Here is a 17734-nt window from a genome sequence, read left to right as displayed (position 1 = left end):
TATCGCCGCTCCTACTGCATAGTTATTGGAAAGAATGAAATTCTACGTTTGTATCGAACATTGCTAAAAAAAAAAAAAAGAGAGAGAGAGAGAAAAAGAAAAATTGAACGAATGGCGAAATACCGAGACGGCACGATATCGACGCCGCGTTACCGATAGTGAAGCGCAAATTCCGTGAATCATCGAATGCCAATTCGGTTTCGTGCTCTCTTCTCGTGACGTAACACACACACACACATGTCCATCTATATCGCGCCGAGCGGGTCAAGTATTGTTCACGCAAGAATCTCATTTCCCGTGCAGCACTTCCTGGATCCCGCAGCGCGCTTATGAAACGCAAGGCGTAATAATCGACTACTTATATACGGCACGAACGCGAACGAGGGTCATGCATACGTCTACGCGTAAGGCATACTTGACACTTGAAGACATGTTTTTTTTTTTTTACTAGCGTGTTTATTCAAAGGAGTGCTAAAAATCAACAGTTAGACAGAAAAAAATTATTCTGTATATACGCTATTCTAATGAAAATATTTTAAAATTAAGTAGACACATGCACAGATACACATACTGTTATATCGAATGTGTTTGTATTTTTATTTTATTACAATTTAATTAATATATTGACAAAATATATTGGTTACTAAAGCGAGCTTTTAAACAATTCGTGTTCGTATCATAAATTATCCGAGATCTGTCTGTTAGTTAAAAACGTGTTGATTGCAATCTATAATATTTTTATGAGAAGATTCCCATACAGCACTAAAGCTTGCAACAACATTGCTGCAATATTGCAATATTGCATATTGTAGTTTAATGTTGCAGAAATATTACAAAGACATAATTTTACAATATAACTTTAGTAATGTTACAGCAACATTCCAAAAATATTCCAAAGAAAGTATTCGATAATCGCTAGTTCATTCGTTTACCGCTATGCGGCGCATATTGCGCTATCTATTCTGTATTTAATTTTTAGTCACGATGATTATATAAAGCTTACAAAGAGCGACTAATAAGATTAAAGATATAATAACTATTTTTATTAGCTTAAATTGTATGATATAACCCCAACACAGGGGACTCAGCCATTGGACTAAGAATTCTTTTAATAGTTTCCATTCTTATATAAAATCAAAAATTTGATAATAATTTTTTAACATGCAAGATACTTCAGATTTTAATAAATAAATTTTGAGATTATATGAAGACAAGAGGAGAGATGTGAAAAAACTTGTATGCGTAAATCCACCACAATCTTTTTGCATATCTGAATATTTCGGATACAAAGAGATTGTGAATTTACAAAATTGCAAATTGAGTTTTTTCTTATTTCTCATCTTAGATATTCTTTGTCACTGAAGGAATTTCGTTATTATTATAATACAGAAAATCTATATACACACTAAATCCTGATTCTTATATGCCTAATTTCTTATTATTTTTTTCATACGTTAAAGATATTATGTCGATAAATATACATAAAGCATTATTGCATATATATTATATTGCTATGTTGCTGCAATATTATATTGCAATATTTCTGTAGGCGAACATTTTACTGCAATATCATAACAACGTTGCAGCAACATTTCGTAATATTTCTGCAATGTTGCAATCTTGCAGAAAAATGTTGCTGCAATGTTGTTGCAATCTTGCGGTGCTGTATGGGTTAGCAGATGATAAAGCATAGTACTCTCTAGAACCGTTGGTAAAGTTTGAATATTTCAATTGGAATAGCGTGCTAGTTGGCGACGAAAAAGGTAAACTAAAGTTTAGCAGTGTTTTAAAATACATGATGCCTCTTCATTAATGCATACTATTGTATATTAGTCACCAAGTAAAATAAAAACATCACACGTTTAAAAATATATTATCGCATCGCGACTCGCTGCAGTGTATATAAGCATGTTGAACCGTTATAATAGCGTTTAATTCCGATGTAACATATTCATAATTTTAGTTATACTTCTTTTTTTATTAGACTTTCGATCGTTGGTAAATTTTAATTAACCGTTCGTAATAAATTCATCACAATACTCGCAATTTATAATTTAGTGGAAAGTAAAAAGATATACACATAATTGCAGGTTTTGAAAATGATCAATTCTTATATCGCAAGAACCTAATAAAAATATGTACATTATAAATTATCTATAGATTTGAAAATCTTTATTCTCGAAGAAATTGATGAAAAAAAAATGTGTCGATGGAAAAGCATTCAGAATTATCACTTCGCATCACATCGTCAACAAAGTTTTCTATTCTCACAGAATAATTTTAGAATTGTCGTTTCGTTTTTCAACGATCTTAAATAAAACATAAGACAAAAAAGCCGATCGATTTTTGCTCTTTGTCATAGTTTTGCACCGTATGCGCGGACAATTTTTTTTTTTTTATTTTTAAGGCACGATTTAGTCTCTCGGGAAGTCTCTCTCGCGGAGAGAGAGAGAAAGATAGAGGGAAATTTTAATCCGCAAAGTTTTTCAAAATTTAAGGCGACAAGGTGTATGAAGCGAAAGCGGTAAGCGATCCTTGTTACCTTCGTCGCGGGAAAAGCTCGACATCGTGCATTTTCCCTCGTGAGAAATTCACGAGGCCACCAATCTACACACACACACACACGCACATATACATCCCAACTACTCTCGTAAAACGAAAGCATGCAAGCTCGCTCAACGCGATCGTGCGGCCAGCCACCTCCTTAGATTACGATATAAGGAATGGTTAACGCGATATGGCGGTGCACGCACGTGATAGCGCGCCCCGTTATACATGTATATGCAATTGCCTCTCGCTCTCTGACCCAGCTTTCGACTCGCATACATCGATAAGATGCTCTGAAAATGAGGCTGCTCGAGAATCCCGGGGGCTCTGAGACTATACGCTTTACCTCCGAATTTCCGTGTATCGGAAAATTTACATACGAGGGAGTTATCTCATCATATGTTGTCAGCCTTGTACGCTCGTAATACATAATATTCGCCTCAAATTTGCGGATATACCAGGTATATAAATATGAAACCGGAATTTGCCCATAGATCGCCCTAGCTGTCAATGTAGTTACCGTCAAACCGCGTCATTGGCGCCATTTTCTTGTTTTGACATCTGATAAAGATTTTTAACTCACAACAATACAAGTTTCATACAACAGCATAGTTTTTAATAGCGTTGAACATGTCGAATTTTGTGCCTGGAAACTACGATTTGCGGACAGCATTGATTTTCTATTATCATTTGAAGAAAACTGCTGCAGAATCGCATCGAATGCTTGTCGAAGCTTACGGTGAGCATGCTCTTGGTAAATCACGGTGCTTTGAGTGGTTTAAAAAATTCTAAAGTGGCGATTTTGACGTGAGAAACGAAGAACGTGGAAGACCACCGAAAAAGTTTGAAGACAGCGAATTGCAAACATTGTTGGATGAGGATGACGCTCAAACGCAACAACAACTCGATTTGAATCAAGCTTTGCGTGAAAAACAACCAGAATATCAAAAAAGGCAACACAAAGTGATTTTGCTTCATGATAATGCACCATCGCACACAGCAAAACCGGTCAAGGAAACGATTGAGGCGTTTAGTTGGGAAATACTTTCGCATGCGGCTTACTCACCAGACTTGGCTCCATCCGATTACTACTTATTTGCATCGATGGGACACGCACTCGCTGAGCAGCGCTTCACTTCTTACGAAAATGTACGAAAATGGCTCGATGACTGGTTTGCCTCAAAGGAGCAACAGTTTTTTTGGCGTGGCATCCACAAATTGTCAGAGAGATGGGAAAAATGTATAGCTAGCAATGGGCAATACTTGGAATAAAATATTTTTTATCATTTTCATACAATAAACGTGTATTTTCTATACAAAAATTCCGGTTTCATATTTATATATCTGGTATACATACGTATATGTATATATTCCGCCAGATATGCGCGAATTGGAAACGTAATTTGGCCGAATTTTCAATATTACAGAATACACGCAAGAGAGTTAATTTTGTGTATTTAGAACAATGCGATATGAATTCGCTGAGATATTATAACAGTTTCAGTTAAAATTTATCTAGAAATGATGGAAAAGAAAGAATTAAACAATTTAAATGTTACATATACGCATACAGAACAATGCATCCTTGTGATAAAGCAGTAAAAATTGCTAACAATGAATTTTGAATATCCACTAGATCAGATACTACTCGTATCAGATATTCAGACTCGAATCCCCTCGAATGTGTGAGTGACCCCGCTTATCAGTGATTGACAGAACACACCGAGTGACTTGATAATCAGACGGAAATATTGGTCTCCGGATGTATTCGCTTGATTAGACCATATCGACGTATTGCATCGAGTAAATAGAGATTGGCTTAAGGTAGGAGACATTGACGGAACTCTGCTTTTAAATCAAAAGCTAAATCGTATTATTTATCTTTGCATTCGTATTTTATGAAAAATTTTTAGGAATATTTAAATTAATTTTCACGTATCAGTCTTTAAACGTATAATTTTTTTTATAATTAAATTATAAAAAAGAGAAAATTTTTGATAAATAAATATATATATATATATATAAAATTCTAAATATTTATTGCATGAAGATAAAAAATCATATTGACGAATTTTTATTTATCAAAAACTTTATTTCTTTCTTATAATTTGATAAAATTAAAATTGTATATGTGTACATTAACATTCTACGATTCGATAAAAATTTGAAATAAATCGTTTAAAGTCTATGGATTTTATAGACAATTTGTACCAATGTGTCGTTTTAAAAACTTGCTATTTTTACTCCCGACCGCAGGTTATCTTAGTATTTAATTCAAATTATGCGTTCTGCTATCGAATCGTTATCGATACAGGTAAAAAAAAAATTTGAATGGTAAATTTACTAACCAAAAGGTGAACATTTCCGGCACTCACTCGCGTAAATTGCACGGACGAACCAATTACACATGCTAATTACCGCTATATGACAGTAAATTGACCATTTCGTTAGACGCGTGCGACTCACTTATAACATGTAAGTAAATAACGCGAAACACGAGAGGGGGAAGAAGGTGCGATCTCGTTTGATTCTTTGCGTCCTGACGTCGGTTACATACGCAATAATGTTTAACAATTTCGAATTACGCGGCAACTTCACGCTTCGCCCGCCGACCCACTTCACACGCCAATGAGGAGATAAAATTTTTTAAAATATATTTGAAAAAAATTTTTTGAGAAACATTTTTAAAAACGTTAGAATAATGGGTTAAGAGTTCCCTTTTAATCATAAAAAAAAAGACAATATTTTTTAAACGTATTTTTAATATTTATTATACATTAATTGTACAATATAATTAATGAATAATAAATATTAAAAATACGTTTGAAAAATATCGTCTGCTCACTGGATGTTAATACAAACATTTTTTGAATGATTGAAAGAGAACAAATTATTATTTTAATGTTTTTAAGAATGTTTTTAAAAAACATTTTCAAAAATATTGTCTCGCTCATTCGGGAATCGCGTATCGTTTCACGAGGAATCTGAGTATGCCGATATCGCAGGAAGGAACCGTTAATTATAACGACGTATCTTAATACGAATGTTCATTTTCGTATCACAAACTTCTTGATATATGCTTGATCCGCGCGTACGATCCGCTTGTTGAAGGCGCACTGCGCGAAGTCACGCGTAAACAGTCCGAAGAATGTTTACGTCGACGGCGTGTTGACGAATGTCGTCGATTCGGATAACGCAATGTATCTATACGTACAACGAATATCGAAGGACGCTATCAATTGCGATTGTCCTCGTTGATAGAACATCGCGCAACGATCGTATTTCATTTCGACACTCCCGAGACTTTTATATTATATTGAGTGAAATACACTCTCCCCCCGAAGGAGAAACGATACGGTGACCGACTGCGATGTAACTGACGCGATACGTCTTGAAGTACGCGAGGAGCGACAAGGCGACAACACGAGACGAAAACATACGAGAATCGAAAAGATAGGCATAGTATAGAGTATATATACATATATAGTATAGTATAGACGTAATGTATATGTTCTCTCTCTCTCTCTCGTTTCGATTATAAACATGCGTACAATTTAAAATGAGAAAGAAAACTTTTACCAATATAACACTTCTCTCTCTCTTTTTTGCTTTTTTCTCTACTTAAAAAATACCAATAAAATTTTGTTACGAATTATAAATCCATCTCTAGAGTAGATTTCAAAATAAAAAAAAATACATCCCTCTTGCAAAAAAATTTACATGACATAAAAAAATATAGTTTTCAATGCAAAATATATAGTTGTAAATTATATCCCATACAGCACAGAACATTGCAATTACATTGCAGCAATGTTACAATCTTGCAAGTTGCAATGAAATATTGTCGAGACATTATTGGAATATGGAATTGTAATATTTTATGAGAATGTTACAAAAGACAGTTTTTGATAATCGCTACTTCGTTCGTTTACCACTATGCGGCGCGCGTTGCGTAATCTATTTAAGTTTTAATCACGATGGTTATATAAAGCTTGCAAAAAGCGGTTAGTAATATTAAAGGTATAATAACTATTTTTATCAGATTAATTTGTCTGATACAATCCCAACACAGGAAATTCAGATATTGAATTGAGTGTTCAGAAATCGGACAAATAATTAAATTATCCGTTTATTGTCTACTTAAGATATGGAGTTTAATATTTATATAAATAAAATTTTAATTTTTATGAATTAAATTATTTAATCATTATCAATTTCTTAAACTTGTAAATAATTTATAAAACAGCGATGTTAATTAGATAACAGAAAATTGTTTAACAGTTTCCATTTTTATATAAAAGCAAAAATTTGATAATAATTTTTTAATATGCAAAATGCTTCAAATTTAATAGATAAACTTGGAGAATATATAAAGACATTCAAGAGAGACGAGAAAAAACTCGTTGTAATTGCGTAAATTCACAATCTTTTTTCTTATCTCTCTTGGATGTTTTTATATGTTCTCAAGGTTTATGTATTAAATTTGAAGCGTTTTTTGCATATTTGTAGCAATGTATTTAAATATTACAAATACATTGCACCGTAACATTACTGTAGTCTTACATTGTAATATTTCTGAGGGCGGACATTTCAACGTTGCCGCAGGCTTGCGGTAACATTGCAGAAACATTTCGCAACTTCTATGCAATATTACAATGTTTCAATGTAAGATCTATGCAACGTTTTTGCAATCTTTCGGTGATATAACACTCTTCTCCGATTATTTGTGTCGTTCGAAAAACTTTCAGGAAAAAAAAAGGTAGCATTTTTGTTATTTTTTCAATCTTTCACGCTCGAATATGCGAGAGAGCTAATGTCGTCGAAATAATTGAATTAACGCGTGATACCGCGATAATGTCAATTACGGTAATGAGCCGCAGCCGCACACAATCGATATCTATCTATATACACACTCATGTATTGTATATGTGTATATGTGCGACTTACACCATCCTCGCGACGAATATGTTCTCTCTCTTCTACTTGCATCGTTTCTCATCTCATCGTCCAAAAGTTACGTTTGCGTTGTAGTATGAAGATTCGTTATTGTTGCACCTTGCTACTCCGTTATCTTCGCGATTCTGGGTCAATTGCGAGACAGGAAAAAGCTAAATTGAACATCGAGTCATGACGGATGAAAGACGAAGAAAAAGAAAAGAAAGAAAGAAAGAAAGAGCGAGAGAAAGAGAGATAGAAAAGGAATCACTAATGCTGCCAAATATTTCATCTCGGCATATGATTCTGCACTATTCAAGGATAATCGTATTCTCTTTTCGTGATCTTTCTCTCTCGATCCAACTTATTAATATAAGATAATGTAAATATTTTAGTAATGAAACATTCGTTTTTAAAAAATGAATCGGACAAGGATAGAAAATTCTTTTTTCTATTGTTCCATCGTACAAACGCGTTGCCTTCATGCTTCCAATATATATATTCAGGGTTGGGAAAGTTACTTTATAAAAGTAACTCGTTACCGTTACCGTTATTTTTTCTAAAAAGTAACTCGTTACCGTTACTCGTTACCAATTTTAAAAAGTAACTCGTTACCGTTACAGTTACTAAAAAGTAACGAGTCGTTACAATTTCCGTTACTTTTTTACGATACAAACTAATAAATTATTTTGCATAAGAAAAACTTTTAAAAAATTGTAAGCAAGATTTCATTCAAGGTTTATTACAAAATAAATGATTAAATTTTATCGAAATTCTTTATTAATTTTTAATAAAATTTGTTGCTCCATAGTATCATCATTTAAATGCCCTCTTTGTGGTGTTAATACAAAGCCACCGATGCTAAACATTCTTTCTACAGATGCACTGCTTGGTAGAGCTGTATTATATTTAATAAAAAGTTTCTTAAGTTTTGGATAGTCGTTTAACATTTCTATATTACAATTATTTGATTTTAAAAACCGTTGCAATTCTTCTTGTTCAGATTCATTTTGCACCGTTTTTTGCTCAAAAATGAAAAAATCATCGCGATCGTCAGATTTTCCAGCTTTTGAAGAATTTTCAGTTGATCGGATTCCCAATAAATCCTCCAAGTAATTTTCAGCACGTTTTCTTTTTTCTCCGGTTAACCAGTTTAACTTAAATTTTGGATGTAAACATGCTGCTATTATTAATTCTTTTGTTTCAAATATCGTAAGAAATCTAAAATCAAATATAGTAAATTAAGCGACATTGTTTGTTTTATTGAAATTAATACTTTTGAATCAATAGTTTAAAATAAAATAATATTTTTCAATTAAATCCTTATTTAAAATTAAATAACATATGTATTAATCAAATTAATAAGTTACCTTTTATTTAAACCTTGCTGAATAGCTTCAACTAATGAATGGCAATCTATAAGGTTAGATTTATTGAGATTTTCTAATTTTCGTTGCAAAGTACTTAGAACTGGTAGTAAATGAGAGCTCTGCTTTTCCGAAAAGATAAAGCTCTCATTGGATATCGCGCGTCGCGTCATCGCACTGGTCTGCAAGAGCCATAAGTTGATCAATCACATTCAAGCATTTTTACAACATAATAAGAATGCTAATTGGTCGATTTGCTTACGGCTTTACGGTTAAGATAAAAATTTTATCACGCACAATAGCAAGAATAATATCTTAAATAAATCAAAAAATTTGAAAAAAGTAACGATAAAAGTAACTGTTAAATTCGTTACTCGTTACCGAAAAATGTAACGAAGTTACTTTTTCCGTTACAAATAAAATTTGTAACGCCATTACCGTTACAGTTACCGAAAAAAAGTAACTGTAACGGTAACGGCGTTACAAGTAACGCGTTACTTCCCAACCCTGTATATATTGTATATTAAGTAAGTTTATTTCCTAGTTCTCTCTCTATAGAACGTAAGATAAATAATTTTCTAATTTAATTGCACTGAAAGAAACCATATCCGACATCGCATACCATATCTCTCTCGCATCGCATTTGGAGCGCTAAAGCGCCTTCTAGTATACGTAGTGTTCAGTGTGGAAAAAGACACATATATTTCGTGGCATTGTCGTATACATGGGAAACGTTTTTACCGCTTGAGCCGGACGATGCTAGGAATGGCGCCAATTGCGCCGCCATTTTCATGAAACTTTACCGTGACCGTAAAGACTGTGTGGAGGAAGAATTGCAGCGGACGTCGAGCCCCCGACTCGGAGGATCGTCGTAAAAATCGCGAAAAAGGCGAGAAATAATGCGCCGATCGTAAGTACGATCCCCTTTCGATCCATCGCGGTCGGCTAGTTTTTTTTTGGGCACGAAACCGCAGGGCCTATGGCATGGGACTTCCGTTCGATGAAACAGGAACAGGAAGTTCCTCGCGACCCCGAGAGACAGCGAAATAAAAACATCCTGTGGCGATGCGAAGATTTCGAGAAATAAACATACCACGCGCACGCGACGCGCAACGTGGCGCGAATGAAACGCGCCGTGTCTTACGTGTTATTCGTCGATCGAGCTCGTTATTTTTATGGCCCACTTTCGGATTTCGGTGACCCAAGGTCGAATGGCGGTAACTAACGCCCGAAAATGAGTCGTTCTCGCAGCTGCCTTCGATCGTCCGGCAGAATTCACGTTGATCGTTACCATCATGGATAATTTTATTTCAGAGCCTGTTTGCACGAAGGCGACTGATCTCGACACGCAAGAATGCAATCTATGCAAGAGAGCATATGTGCTAACGATATCGAGAGTCTGGATACGGATGCTGTCATACCAGTAAGTATCCCTCTTCAATTTTTGTGTATAAAATATAAATGTATAAAGCGTGTACTATCTTAATAATTTTATTGTTAATATCTAATGATAATCTGCAATTGTCATTAGGTCGAACTATTCGATTGCAATGTCTCTTCTCATTCGAGAACCCAAGATGCCTCGACGATGGTGGAACTTGGGAAACAGCTTCTACATAACGCAAAAAATGGAGACACTGAGACTGTTCGCGAGCTCATGTGTAGAGGTGCACCGTTTACTACAGATTGGGTACAATGCAACATTTATGTAGTATGTAGTTTGTATATTTAACTTGTAAACATGAATATGATGTATATCTTTATCTTTTAGCTTGGTACAAGTGCGCTTCATCTGGCTGCACAGAACAATCATATAGAGACTGCTGAAGTTCTGCTTAGAGCAGGAATATCAAGGGATGCTAGGACAAAGGTTGATAGAACTCCGTTACATATGGCAGCATACGAAGGCCATCATCAGATGGTACAATTGTTGCTTAACTATGGAGCAGATGTTGATAGCAGAGACATGGTACATAATAACAAAATATGGATTACAGATTTATTGATTTTTTGTTACGATTATAATACGAGCATTTCTTACAGCTGAAAATGACTCCGTTACATTGGGCAGTAGAACACGAGCATGTAGATGTAATGCACATTTTATTAGACCATGGAGCTGATACGAATGCAACTAGTAAATTCCATAAAACTCCAATCAGTCTTGCATTAGAGCATGATAGGTTAGACTTAGTGGATATATTGCAACAGCAAAGAGAAATAATAGGTATCCAAGCTCATCAACAGAGTCAGGCTAATTCTGCGGAATTAGAAGTAGCCACTCATAATTTAGTACAATTAGAGGCTGAAAATAATAGCAAAAGTTCGATAATACAGGAAGAGGAACAGTACAAGTTTGAAATAAAGCAACAACGAAAGCGCAAACATTCTCAAGGTAATGCTGTCCTACAAATATTTTTCCATCTACTTTAGTAATTTTGATTTCTATTTTATATATTAATTTACAATTTCTACTGCGCAAATAGAGAAAAAGCAAAAAATGATCTTTCACCAAATTTCCATATCACCAAACAACACGGATGGTGAACAAGATAAAGAAACTGAGGATGTTGAAATGATTGATACAAATACTGTTACAAATAGTAAGAAACATAAAGATATTATGTCAATAGGAAGTATTGGTAAACATTTTAGGTTATTAGAAGCACATGGAATCACGATGATACCTATGGATGATGAATCGTCTATTGTAGAGAATGCAATGGAAAGTGGGAGAACAGTAGTTTTGACAGGTTTGTCTTTCTTTTATACATATATATTAAAAAGATATTTGTCAGTGCATATTATTTTTCATATTAATAATAATACATGTTTACAGAAGCTGGAAAACTTGCTTTAAATTTAACGAAAGGTTCGCCGATTAAGCGCCTTCAAGTTGCTTCGAGAAAAGGGACAGCGAGAAAAGTTATAGCAATTAGAACAGATCAAATCCAATCCAAAATCTTAAGTTCAAATTCTAATACATCTGCTCTTACACGGGGTCCAAACATTTTGAAAAGATCTGCTGTAGATAACAAAACAGCCAAGTTATTTGTTACAACAATTCCTAATACTACAACAGTACCTACTGTTACCGAAATTAAGAACTCGTTTTCATTGAAGGAGGTAAAATTATTTATTTATTTTTAATGTAAAATAATAATATACGCGAGTAAATATACACGAAAATTGCTATTTTTACATTGCAGAAAATTGCGAGTTTTCCAAGTAAGATCACGGAACCAACAGTTTTACAATTAAATGATGATATAGAAGAAATAATTGAAGAAGATCCGGAAAATAGTGAACCAATAACAGATATAGCAATATTAAGCAAACAATTAGCAGAAGCACGAAGGCAAGCCGCTGAATATCGTAAACAATTGCAAGAGAAAGAGAAAGAAGCAGAAATATATAAGCAACAACTGAAGAACATCACAGCGCAAATAGCATCTAAGTGATTTTGTACAGGTATAGATTTCATATTCAGTTTCATGATTCGCAAATCAGATTTGTTTCTTTATATCACAAAGTTTTGAAGCTTTGTTATTTATAATAAATTTTATTATGTTGTGGTGTCCAGTTTTTTTTTTTTTTTTTTTTTTTTTTTTAAATGTATTTTGCTTCCATAAATACAAAATAATAGTCTGCCATTTTCATTACTAACACAGTCTTATAATGAATATCTTTAGGAAACCGAAAATTTTTCACATAAAATGTTAATATTCATTTTATATTTTATTAAACATGAATTATTTCTATTAGGTGAATACTATACAAAATATAAAAATTAAATCATTTTTGGTAGAGTTCTGTCTCTTAAATTTTTTGGTCAGATATTGTTAATAATTTAATATATAAATACATAACAATATATAACTATATAAATTATTTTGCTTTCCACATAATGTTAGCCAGTTTAATATCAATATAATCAGTTCTGCAGATAGATTATATATACATTAGATTAAATTACATAAAAATTCTAAATTAGAAAACAAATAGCTAAATATTAAATGATCCTGTTACCGACTCAAAATAAAATTTATAAAATGGTTTTTTAATCAAATTTAATCTTATTGGATTGAGTTACTTGGATCATTTATTTATTCAAAAAACGAAATATTTCTTATATTTTTCTGTGTTTATAACTCAACCTAATACATATCCTAAGCTTATCTTTATAAAATAAAGATCTTTTTTTCTCTTTGTAATAAATGTATATATACATTCATTTTTATATGAAAAGAATGAGAGACAAACAATTGTTATTTCTTCTTAATGATTCATAACTCATTACTGGAATCATATAATGTTGAAAAATAAGCTCTATTTAAATGAGCATGTGATTGTGTTAGTCGCTGTCTAACATTCATCTTATATATAGTCATTTTTGTGTGTAGCATCAATTATTAAGTAATAATAAAGAATGTGCGCGCAATTCAGCACAAAGATTAGTGCTGTTAATAGTCTATAAACCATTATCTATTTTATACATATTGTACTTTTATAAATACACAAATTATGCTTCTATGAATATTGTTACAAATTGATTGTCACAAACATTGAGATGATTAAAATATAAAATGTTTTTAAAGTTATTACATATGAAGTCTATGTAAATTTTTTCTGGAGCTATAATTAACATTACTAGAGTTGTATATATTGTTGAGACATCCACATCATAAAATTGCTTGTACTTTTAAATAGAACGCATAATGTGGAAAGCAAATCAATTCGGCAAATAGTTTCGAGCATATAACATAAAAACGTGCTTAAAATCATTTTACATAGTCGATTACACAGTGCATCGCTTCACATATATTTTTTAATACGTAATGCTTGCATTCCAAATATTTTCTCAACAGCTGATTGGTTAAAGTTTTCAATGTATAAATCAACAGCTATTGTGAAAAAAAATATAAATAAAAAAAAATTTTTTGATATTGACACTATTAGTGTCAATATTAGGTTTTTAGGTGCTAGAGTATTCGACCAATGTAATTTAATTTAAAGATATCTCGAACAAAATGTAAAACGATGAGATAGTGTACAGCAGAGGATGTGCAGGAAAGTAGTTAATCTCAGGTACAAAAAAATGCGTTGTTGCATAAAGCACTATGGCAGAAAGTTGTGGGATGCAACGGTCTATATCTAGGATATAATTTTTTTTTTTTTTTTTTTTTTAAAGTAAGATTTTTCTATAGTATACACAGTGTACATTGTATATATAATATAGAGATATAACTTTATATATAAAATTAATAAAAGCTGTTAATTATGAGCTGCAAAGATTTCATTCAGGAATAAAGACTGTTTTCTATATAACGAAGGTATTTCATATCAGTATCACGTGTGTCGAAGTGTGTTGATAATAGTAAAAAAAAGCTAGTATAAATAATACATACAAATTGTGTATAAAGGATATATATATATATACCACTTGTTGAATACTCCTATATTTCCCGCGAATTAATTTTCGTTGCGGTATCGTGTTTGATAAATTTCACATTTTAAAAACGATTTAATAACTGTTTTTTTGATTCTTGGTCGAGATATCGATCAAGAGTAGATTATACGCTGCGTACTAATAGTTCAAAATAGAGATTTTATTCCATTGTTGCATCTATGTAAATCTTTTTCTTTTATAGATTTCTGCCCTCTTATCTATCCATATGTTCCAATATAGACTGGCAGTTTTTATTGAAAAAAAATTATTTATATATACGTATACATATATGTTTATTCATATATGATGTACTATAAGTTAAAACGGAACACAGCCTATATGCAGATATGTGATATTTTCACAGTATCCAGGGCGTAATTGATCATGACATTCGTCGTATCCCAATACGACACTTTTCCTTTCTCCGCCTCCTTCTCTTTTGAAAGGGCTATGCTAGTTTCGCTCTAATTGTAAGTATATAGAAAGTACTGGAGATGGATAATGTCTCGCTAACAATAGGTTCATATCCCGATGCCGTAGCTACGCGAAAATAATCTTTATGTTAACTCCTGCTAAACGATAGGCGACAATTGAGGCAAGGTCAATTTTTACACGACTGCAGTATGGAAAGTTTTAATCCGACAAGTTGCGAACGTATTTTCGGCGATCATTCTCTCGTCTCGACTTCGCGATCGATCGAAACGTCGCACCCATGGGCGTTCTCGGATAATTCTCAGGGGTGGGCTACGGCGAGCCAATCGATAAATAACTTAATCCGTTGACACACCTAGACATTCTCGCATGTAGTTCCTTCCTTCTGGAAGCTGAATCCCCGAAAAAAAAGAGATCGCAAATTTTTTCATTATACAATACTTTCGCGACATCGCCCATGAATTCAATTCCTTTTCAAGCCCGTTCGATTTCCGCGAGACGGATATTCGGATGCCTCCTCTCGACGCCGATCGATCGCAAAACTCGACCCATTTGCAACGCCACTACACGTTCTCGCTTCAAAATAGTGTTCCTTTAAGCTGCGTATATTCCGTCTCTCGAAATGCACGAATCGAACATATGCGTATATATATATGTGAGAGAGCTCTTTTCATTAGGATTAAAAATCAATGTAATTTCGCCGTGGTAGATTTTCTCGACACTACAAAGACGCAGAAGAATACATGCTGATTAAGATCTAAAAGTATACTACGGGAGCTTCCCAGAGCAAGAAGAATTCATAGATATAATTTCCATAATTGATTATGAAATAAAAAAATTTTAGAAATTTCAAAAATTCTCTATTCTCTAATCGTGCGCGAAATATCAAACATAAAATCCGCTGGATTATATGCGATGCTCCGATTTGTAACTAATTTACGTTCTCGGAGCATATCTTTGAAAGTGATGCCATACACGGATACGTGTAACACAAACGACAGCTGATGGGGAAAAAAAGAGATTCTTGCCATTTAAACTATTCTGCAAAGAGCGGAACAGATAAAAATCTGAAGGCGCAATATCTGGAGAATATGGCGGGTGCTGCAGAATTTCCCATTGCAACTCCTGCAGTTTTCCTGCAGCTTATTCCTTTCGATCAGGAGACGCGGCACCCACGTATCAAGCTTGGAAATGTATCCAAGCTTTTATAAATGACGAAAAGCGATTGAATTATCGATGTTCAGCCTCTCAGCAATATCCTCAGTTGTAACCCCTTGGGTTTCTTTCCACTAAGGCATGCACAATGTCATCATCAATGCCAGAAGGCCGTCCAGAGCGGGGTTGATCCTCCATGTTGAAATCACCATTTCGAAATCTGCCAAACCACTTTTTGACTGTTCGGAGAGCAGGAGCGCGGTCCAAATAAACGCTTTGAATATTTTTTTGTGCAATCCCAACACTCACGCCTTTCCGAAATTCATATAGCATTACATGCCGCAAATGCACCTTTCGTTCTCCATTTTTAATGATTTCTCTTATGCACAAATGGACTTATCTGAACAATGTCTGACGCTAAATTGACATAAGACAACGTCATCTATTCGATGTAAGCAACAATTACCACACGAAAACAATAGAACTCCGCCATGCAGCAACTTAATGCCATCTATGAAAATCGGGCACGAACTTATGCAATCATCCAATACATATATATCACGCGAGCAATTGCACGTAGGAGATCAGGCTTGGTCGCTTGTGGAAGTTGCGATCATCTCGAGAGTTAAATTTGAAAGAAGCGTGCGCTCTCTTACAAGAGCGATCAAGCCTCCTCCCGCGTCCTTTCCCTTTTTGTCGGCAGGAATGTTCGCGAGCTGGACCTTGAGTGCCCCATGATCAATCCTAAATATATTACTTATAATATACATATTTACGTTTCAATGATCATTGTTTTCGATTTATATTCAGGAAGGACATTCATAAGGGAGTTTGTCTCGATTGTTCAAAGATTAACGATACAACTTTTAACAAGCGTAACTTCATCATGTGCGATGCGCAAGGGCGCCTAGAGATCTTAATGTCGCCTTGTGTCACGGTGCTCATGCTCTTCGTGCGCGACGTCGCGAACTGCGCAGATACGTCATCGAGCGAGAAGAACGTCGTTCGGCGGAGCAAACGTGAGGGACTGACACACATTTTACATTTAGCTGATTTTAGTCTACGAGTCCTTTCTCGCGCTCTTTCCGAATGATTCTCGTTCTCGATATCGGAATATACGAGCACGTGACGATAAAAACGATGCGCCAAAACTAGTCGGCCTCGTGCGCGATTAGGAAGATAATAATCACAGAAAGGGAGAGAGAAGGGAGAGGGGAGGGATGTATACGTAAGAGATATACGTCGTGGACGCAGCTTAAAGATCGCCAGGTACGATCACAGGGCCGATCAGATCGATTGAGAGCCTATGTCATTTACGATTCTCCATCTAACAATAATAAACAATATACGCTTTATGTAATATATCCTCGAATTAATCGTTCGCGTCTGTATTTTTTTTTTTTCGTAATAAATTTAGATCTAAATATATATTTCTAAATTTTCATCTTACGAATTATTATTGAATCCTACAAATATGTTCTTGGAAATTCTCGAAAGTTTTCCCACATCAATAGAATAAAATAAATATTGTATAATATTATTTTATATCAATATTGTCAGAAATATTTAATTTTTTTTTTTTTTTTTTTTTTAAATTCTGTTAAATGACTTTTTCCCCTACGTATTAGCGATATACGTAAAAATACTAGCTTTAAAAGATTTTGACGAAGGTGTGACGAGAATGCAATTGAGATTTTACGAGATTTTAGCAGTAATAATCGAACTATTTTTTTATAAGCATCGATAACAATCGATATGTCATAAACATATAAAAATTATTTAAATAAAATAATTCTATATAAAACGTAAAAGAAGGATGGAATAATCTCAACAGAATGTTAAGGTTTAA

At 33.8% G+C, this 17734-nt stretch overlaps 2 protein-coding genes across 6 annotated transcripts in view; one reads left to right on the top strand and one right to left on the bottom strand.

The window, feature by feature from the left end:
- Nachra3 (nicotinic acetylcholine receptor alpha3 subunit) overlaps positions 1-5792 on the bottom strand; it is an 86057-nt gene extending 80265 nt beyond the window's left edge. The window contains exons 1-2 of one of the 2 annotated variants that reach the window (XM_070304478.1): positions 5762-5792; positions 4896-5163 (exon numbers count right to left, since the gene is read on the bottom strand). The gene's annotated coding sequence lies outside the window, so the exon portion shown is untranslated. Of the gene's footprint in view, positions 1-4895; positions 5260-5761 lie in introns of those variants that run through there. The other variant, XM_070304479.1, reaches the window with a different exon arrangement.
- A 3843-nt stretch (positions 5793-9635) lies between these two features.
- Atac3 (Ada2a-containing complex component 3) lies at positions 9636-14165 on the top strand. 4 transcript variants are annotated; one of them, XM_070304164.1, is made up of 9 exons: positions 9636-9759; positions 10164-10272; positions 10381-10539; positions 10621-10818; positions 10893-11244; positions 11336-11602; positions 11689-11975; positions 12059-12320; positions 13809-14165. In XM_070304164.1, exons 2-8 carry the CDS (start codon positions 10204-10206, stop codon positions 12308-12310), a joined length of 1584 nt encoding a protein of 527 aa, XP_070160265.1. In that variant the 5' UTR covers positions 9636-9759; positions 10164-10203; the 3' UTR covers positions 12311-12320; positions 13809-14165. The 4 variants fall into 4 exon arrangements, with proteins under 4 accessions (XP_070160265.1, XP_070160264.1, XP_070160267.1 ...); XM_070304163.1 differs by having other exon boundaries at positions 12059-14165; XM_070304166.1 differs by lacking the exon at positions 9636-9759 and adding an exon at positions 9802-10066 and having other exon boundaries at positions 12059-14165.
- The last annotated feature ends 3569 nt before the right edge of the window (positions 14166-17734 follow it).

Source organism: Polyergus mexicanus, unplaced genomic scaffold, assembly GCF_030449975.1.
Source record: "Polyergus mexicanus isolate NDT 795.1 unplaced genomic scaffold, iyPolMexi1.0 SCAF_11, whole genome shotgun sequence".
In the NCBI taxonomy this organism is placed as follows: Eukaryota; Metazoa; Arthropoda; class Insecta; order Hymenoptera; family Formicidae; genus Polyergus; species Polyergus mexicanus.
The sequence above is the reverse complement of the archived record's forward strand: the minus strand, read 5'-3'. Positions and strand labels throughout refer to the sequence as shown.

What these genes read in the sequence shown, in the direction of transcription:
- Atac3 (XM_070304164.1), top strand. Translation starts at nt 10,204, where the DNA reads ATGCAATCTATGCAAGAGAGCATATGTGCTAACGATATCGAGAGTCTG. An exon ending in ATACGGATGCTGTCATACCA is followed by an intron (nt 10,273 to 10,380) that starts GTAAGTATCCCT and finishes AATTGTCATTAG; the next exon opens with GTCGAACTATTCGATTGCAA. An exon ending in ATGTTGATAGCAGAGACATG is followed by an intron (nt 10,819 to 10,892) that starts GTACATAATAAC and finishes CATTTCTTACAG; the next exon opens with CTGAAAATGACTCCGTTACA.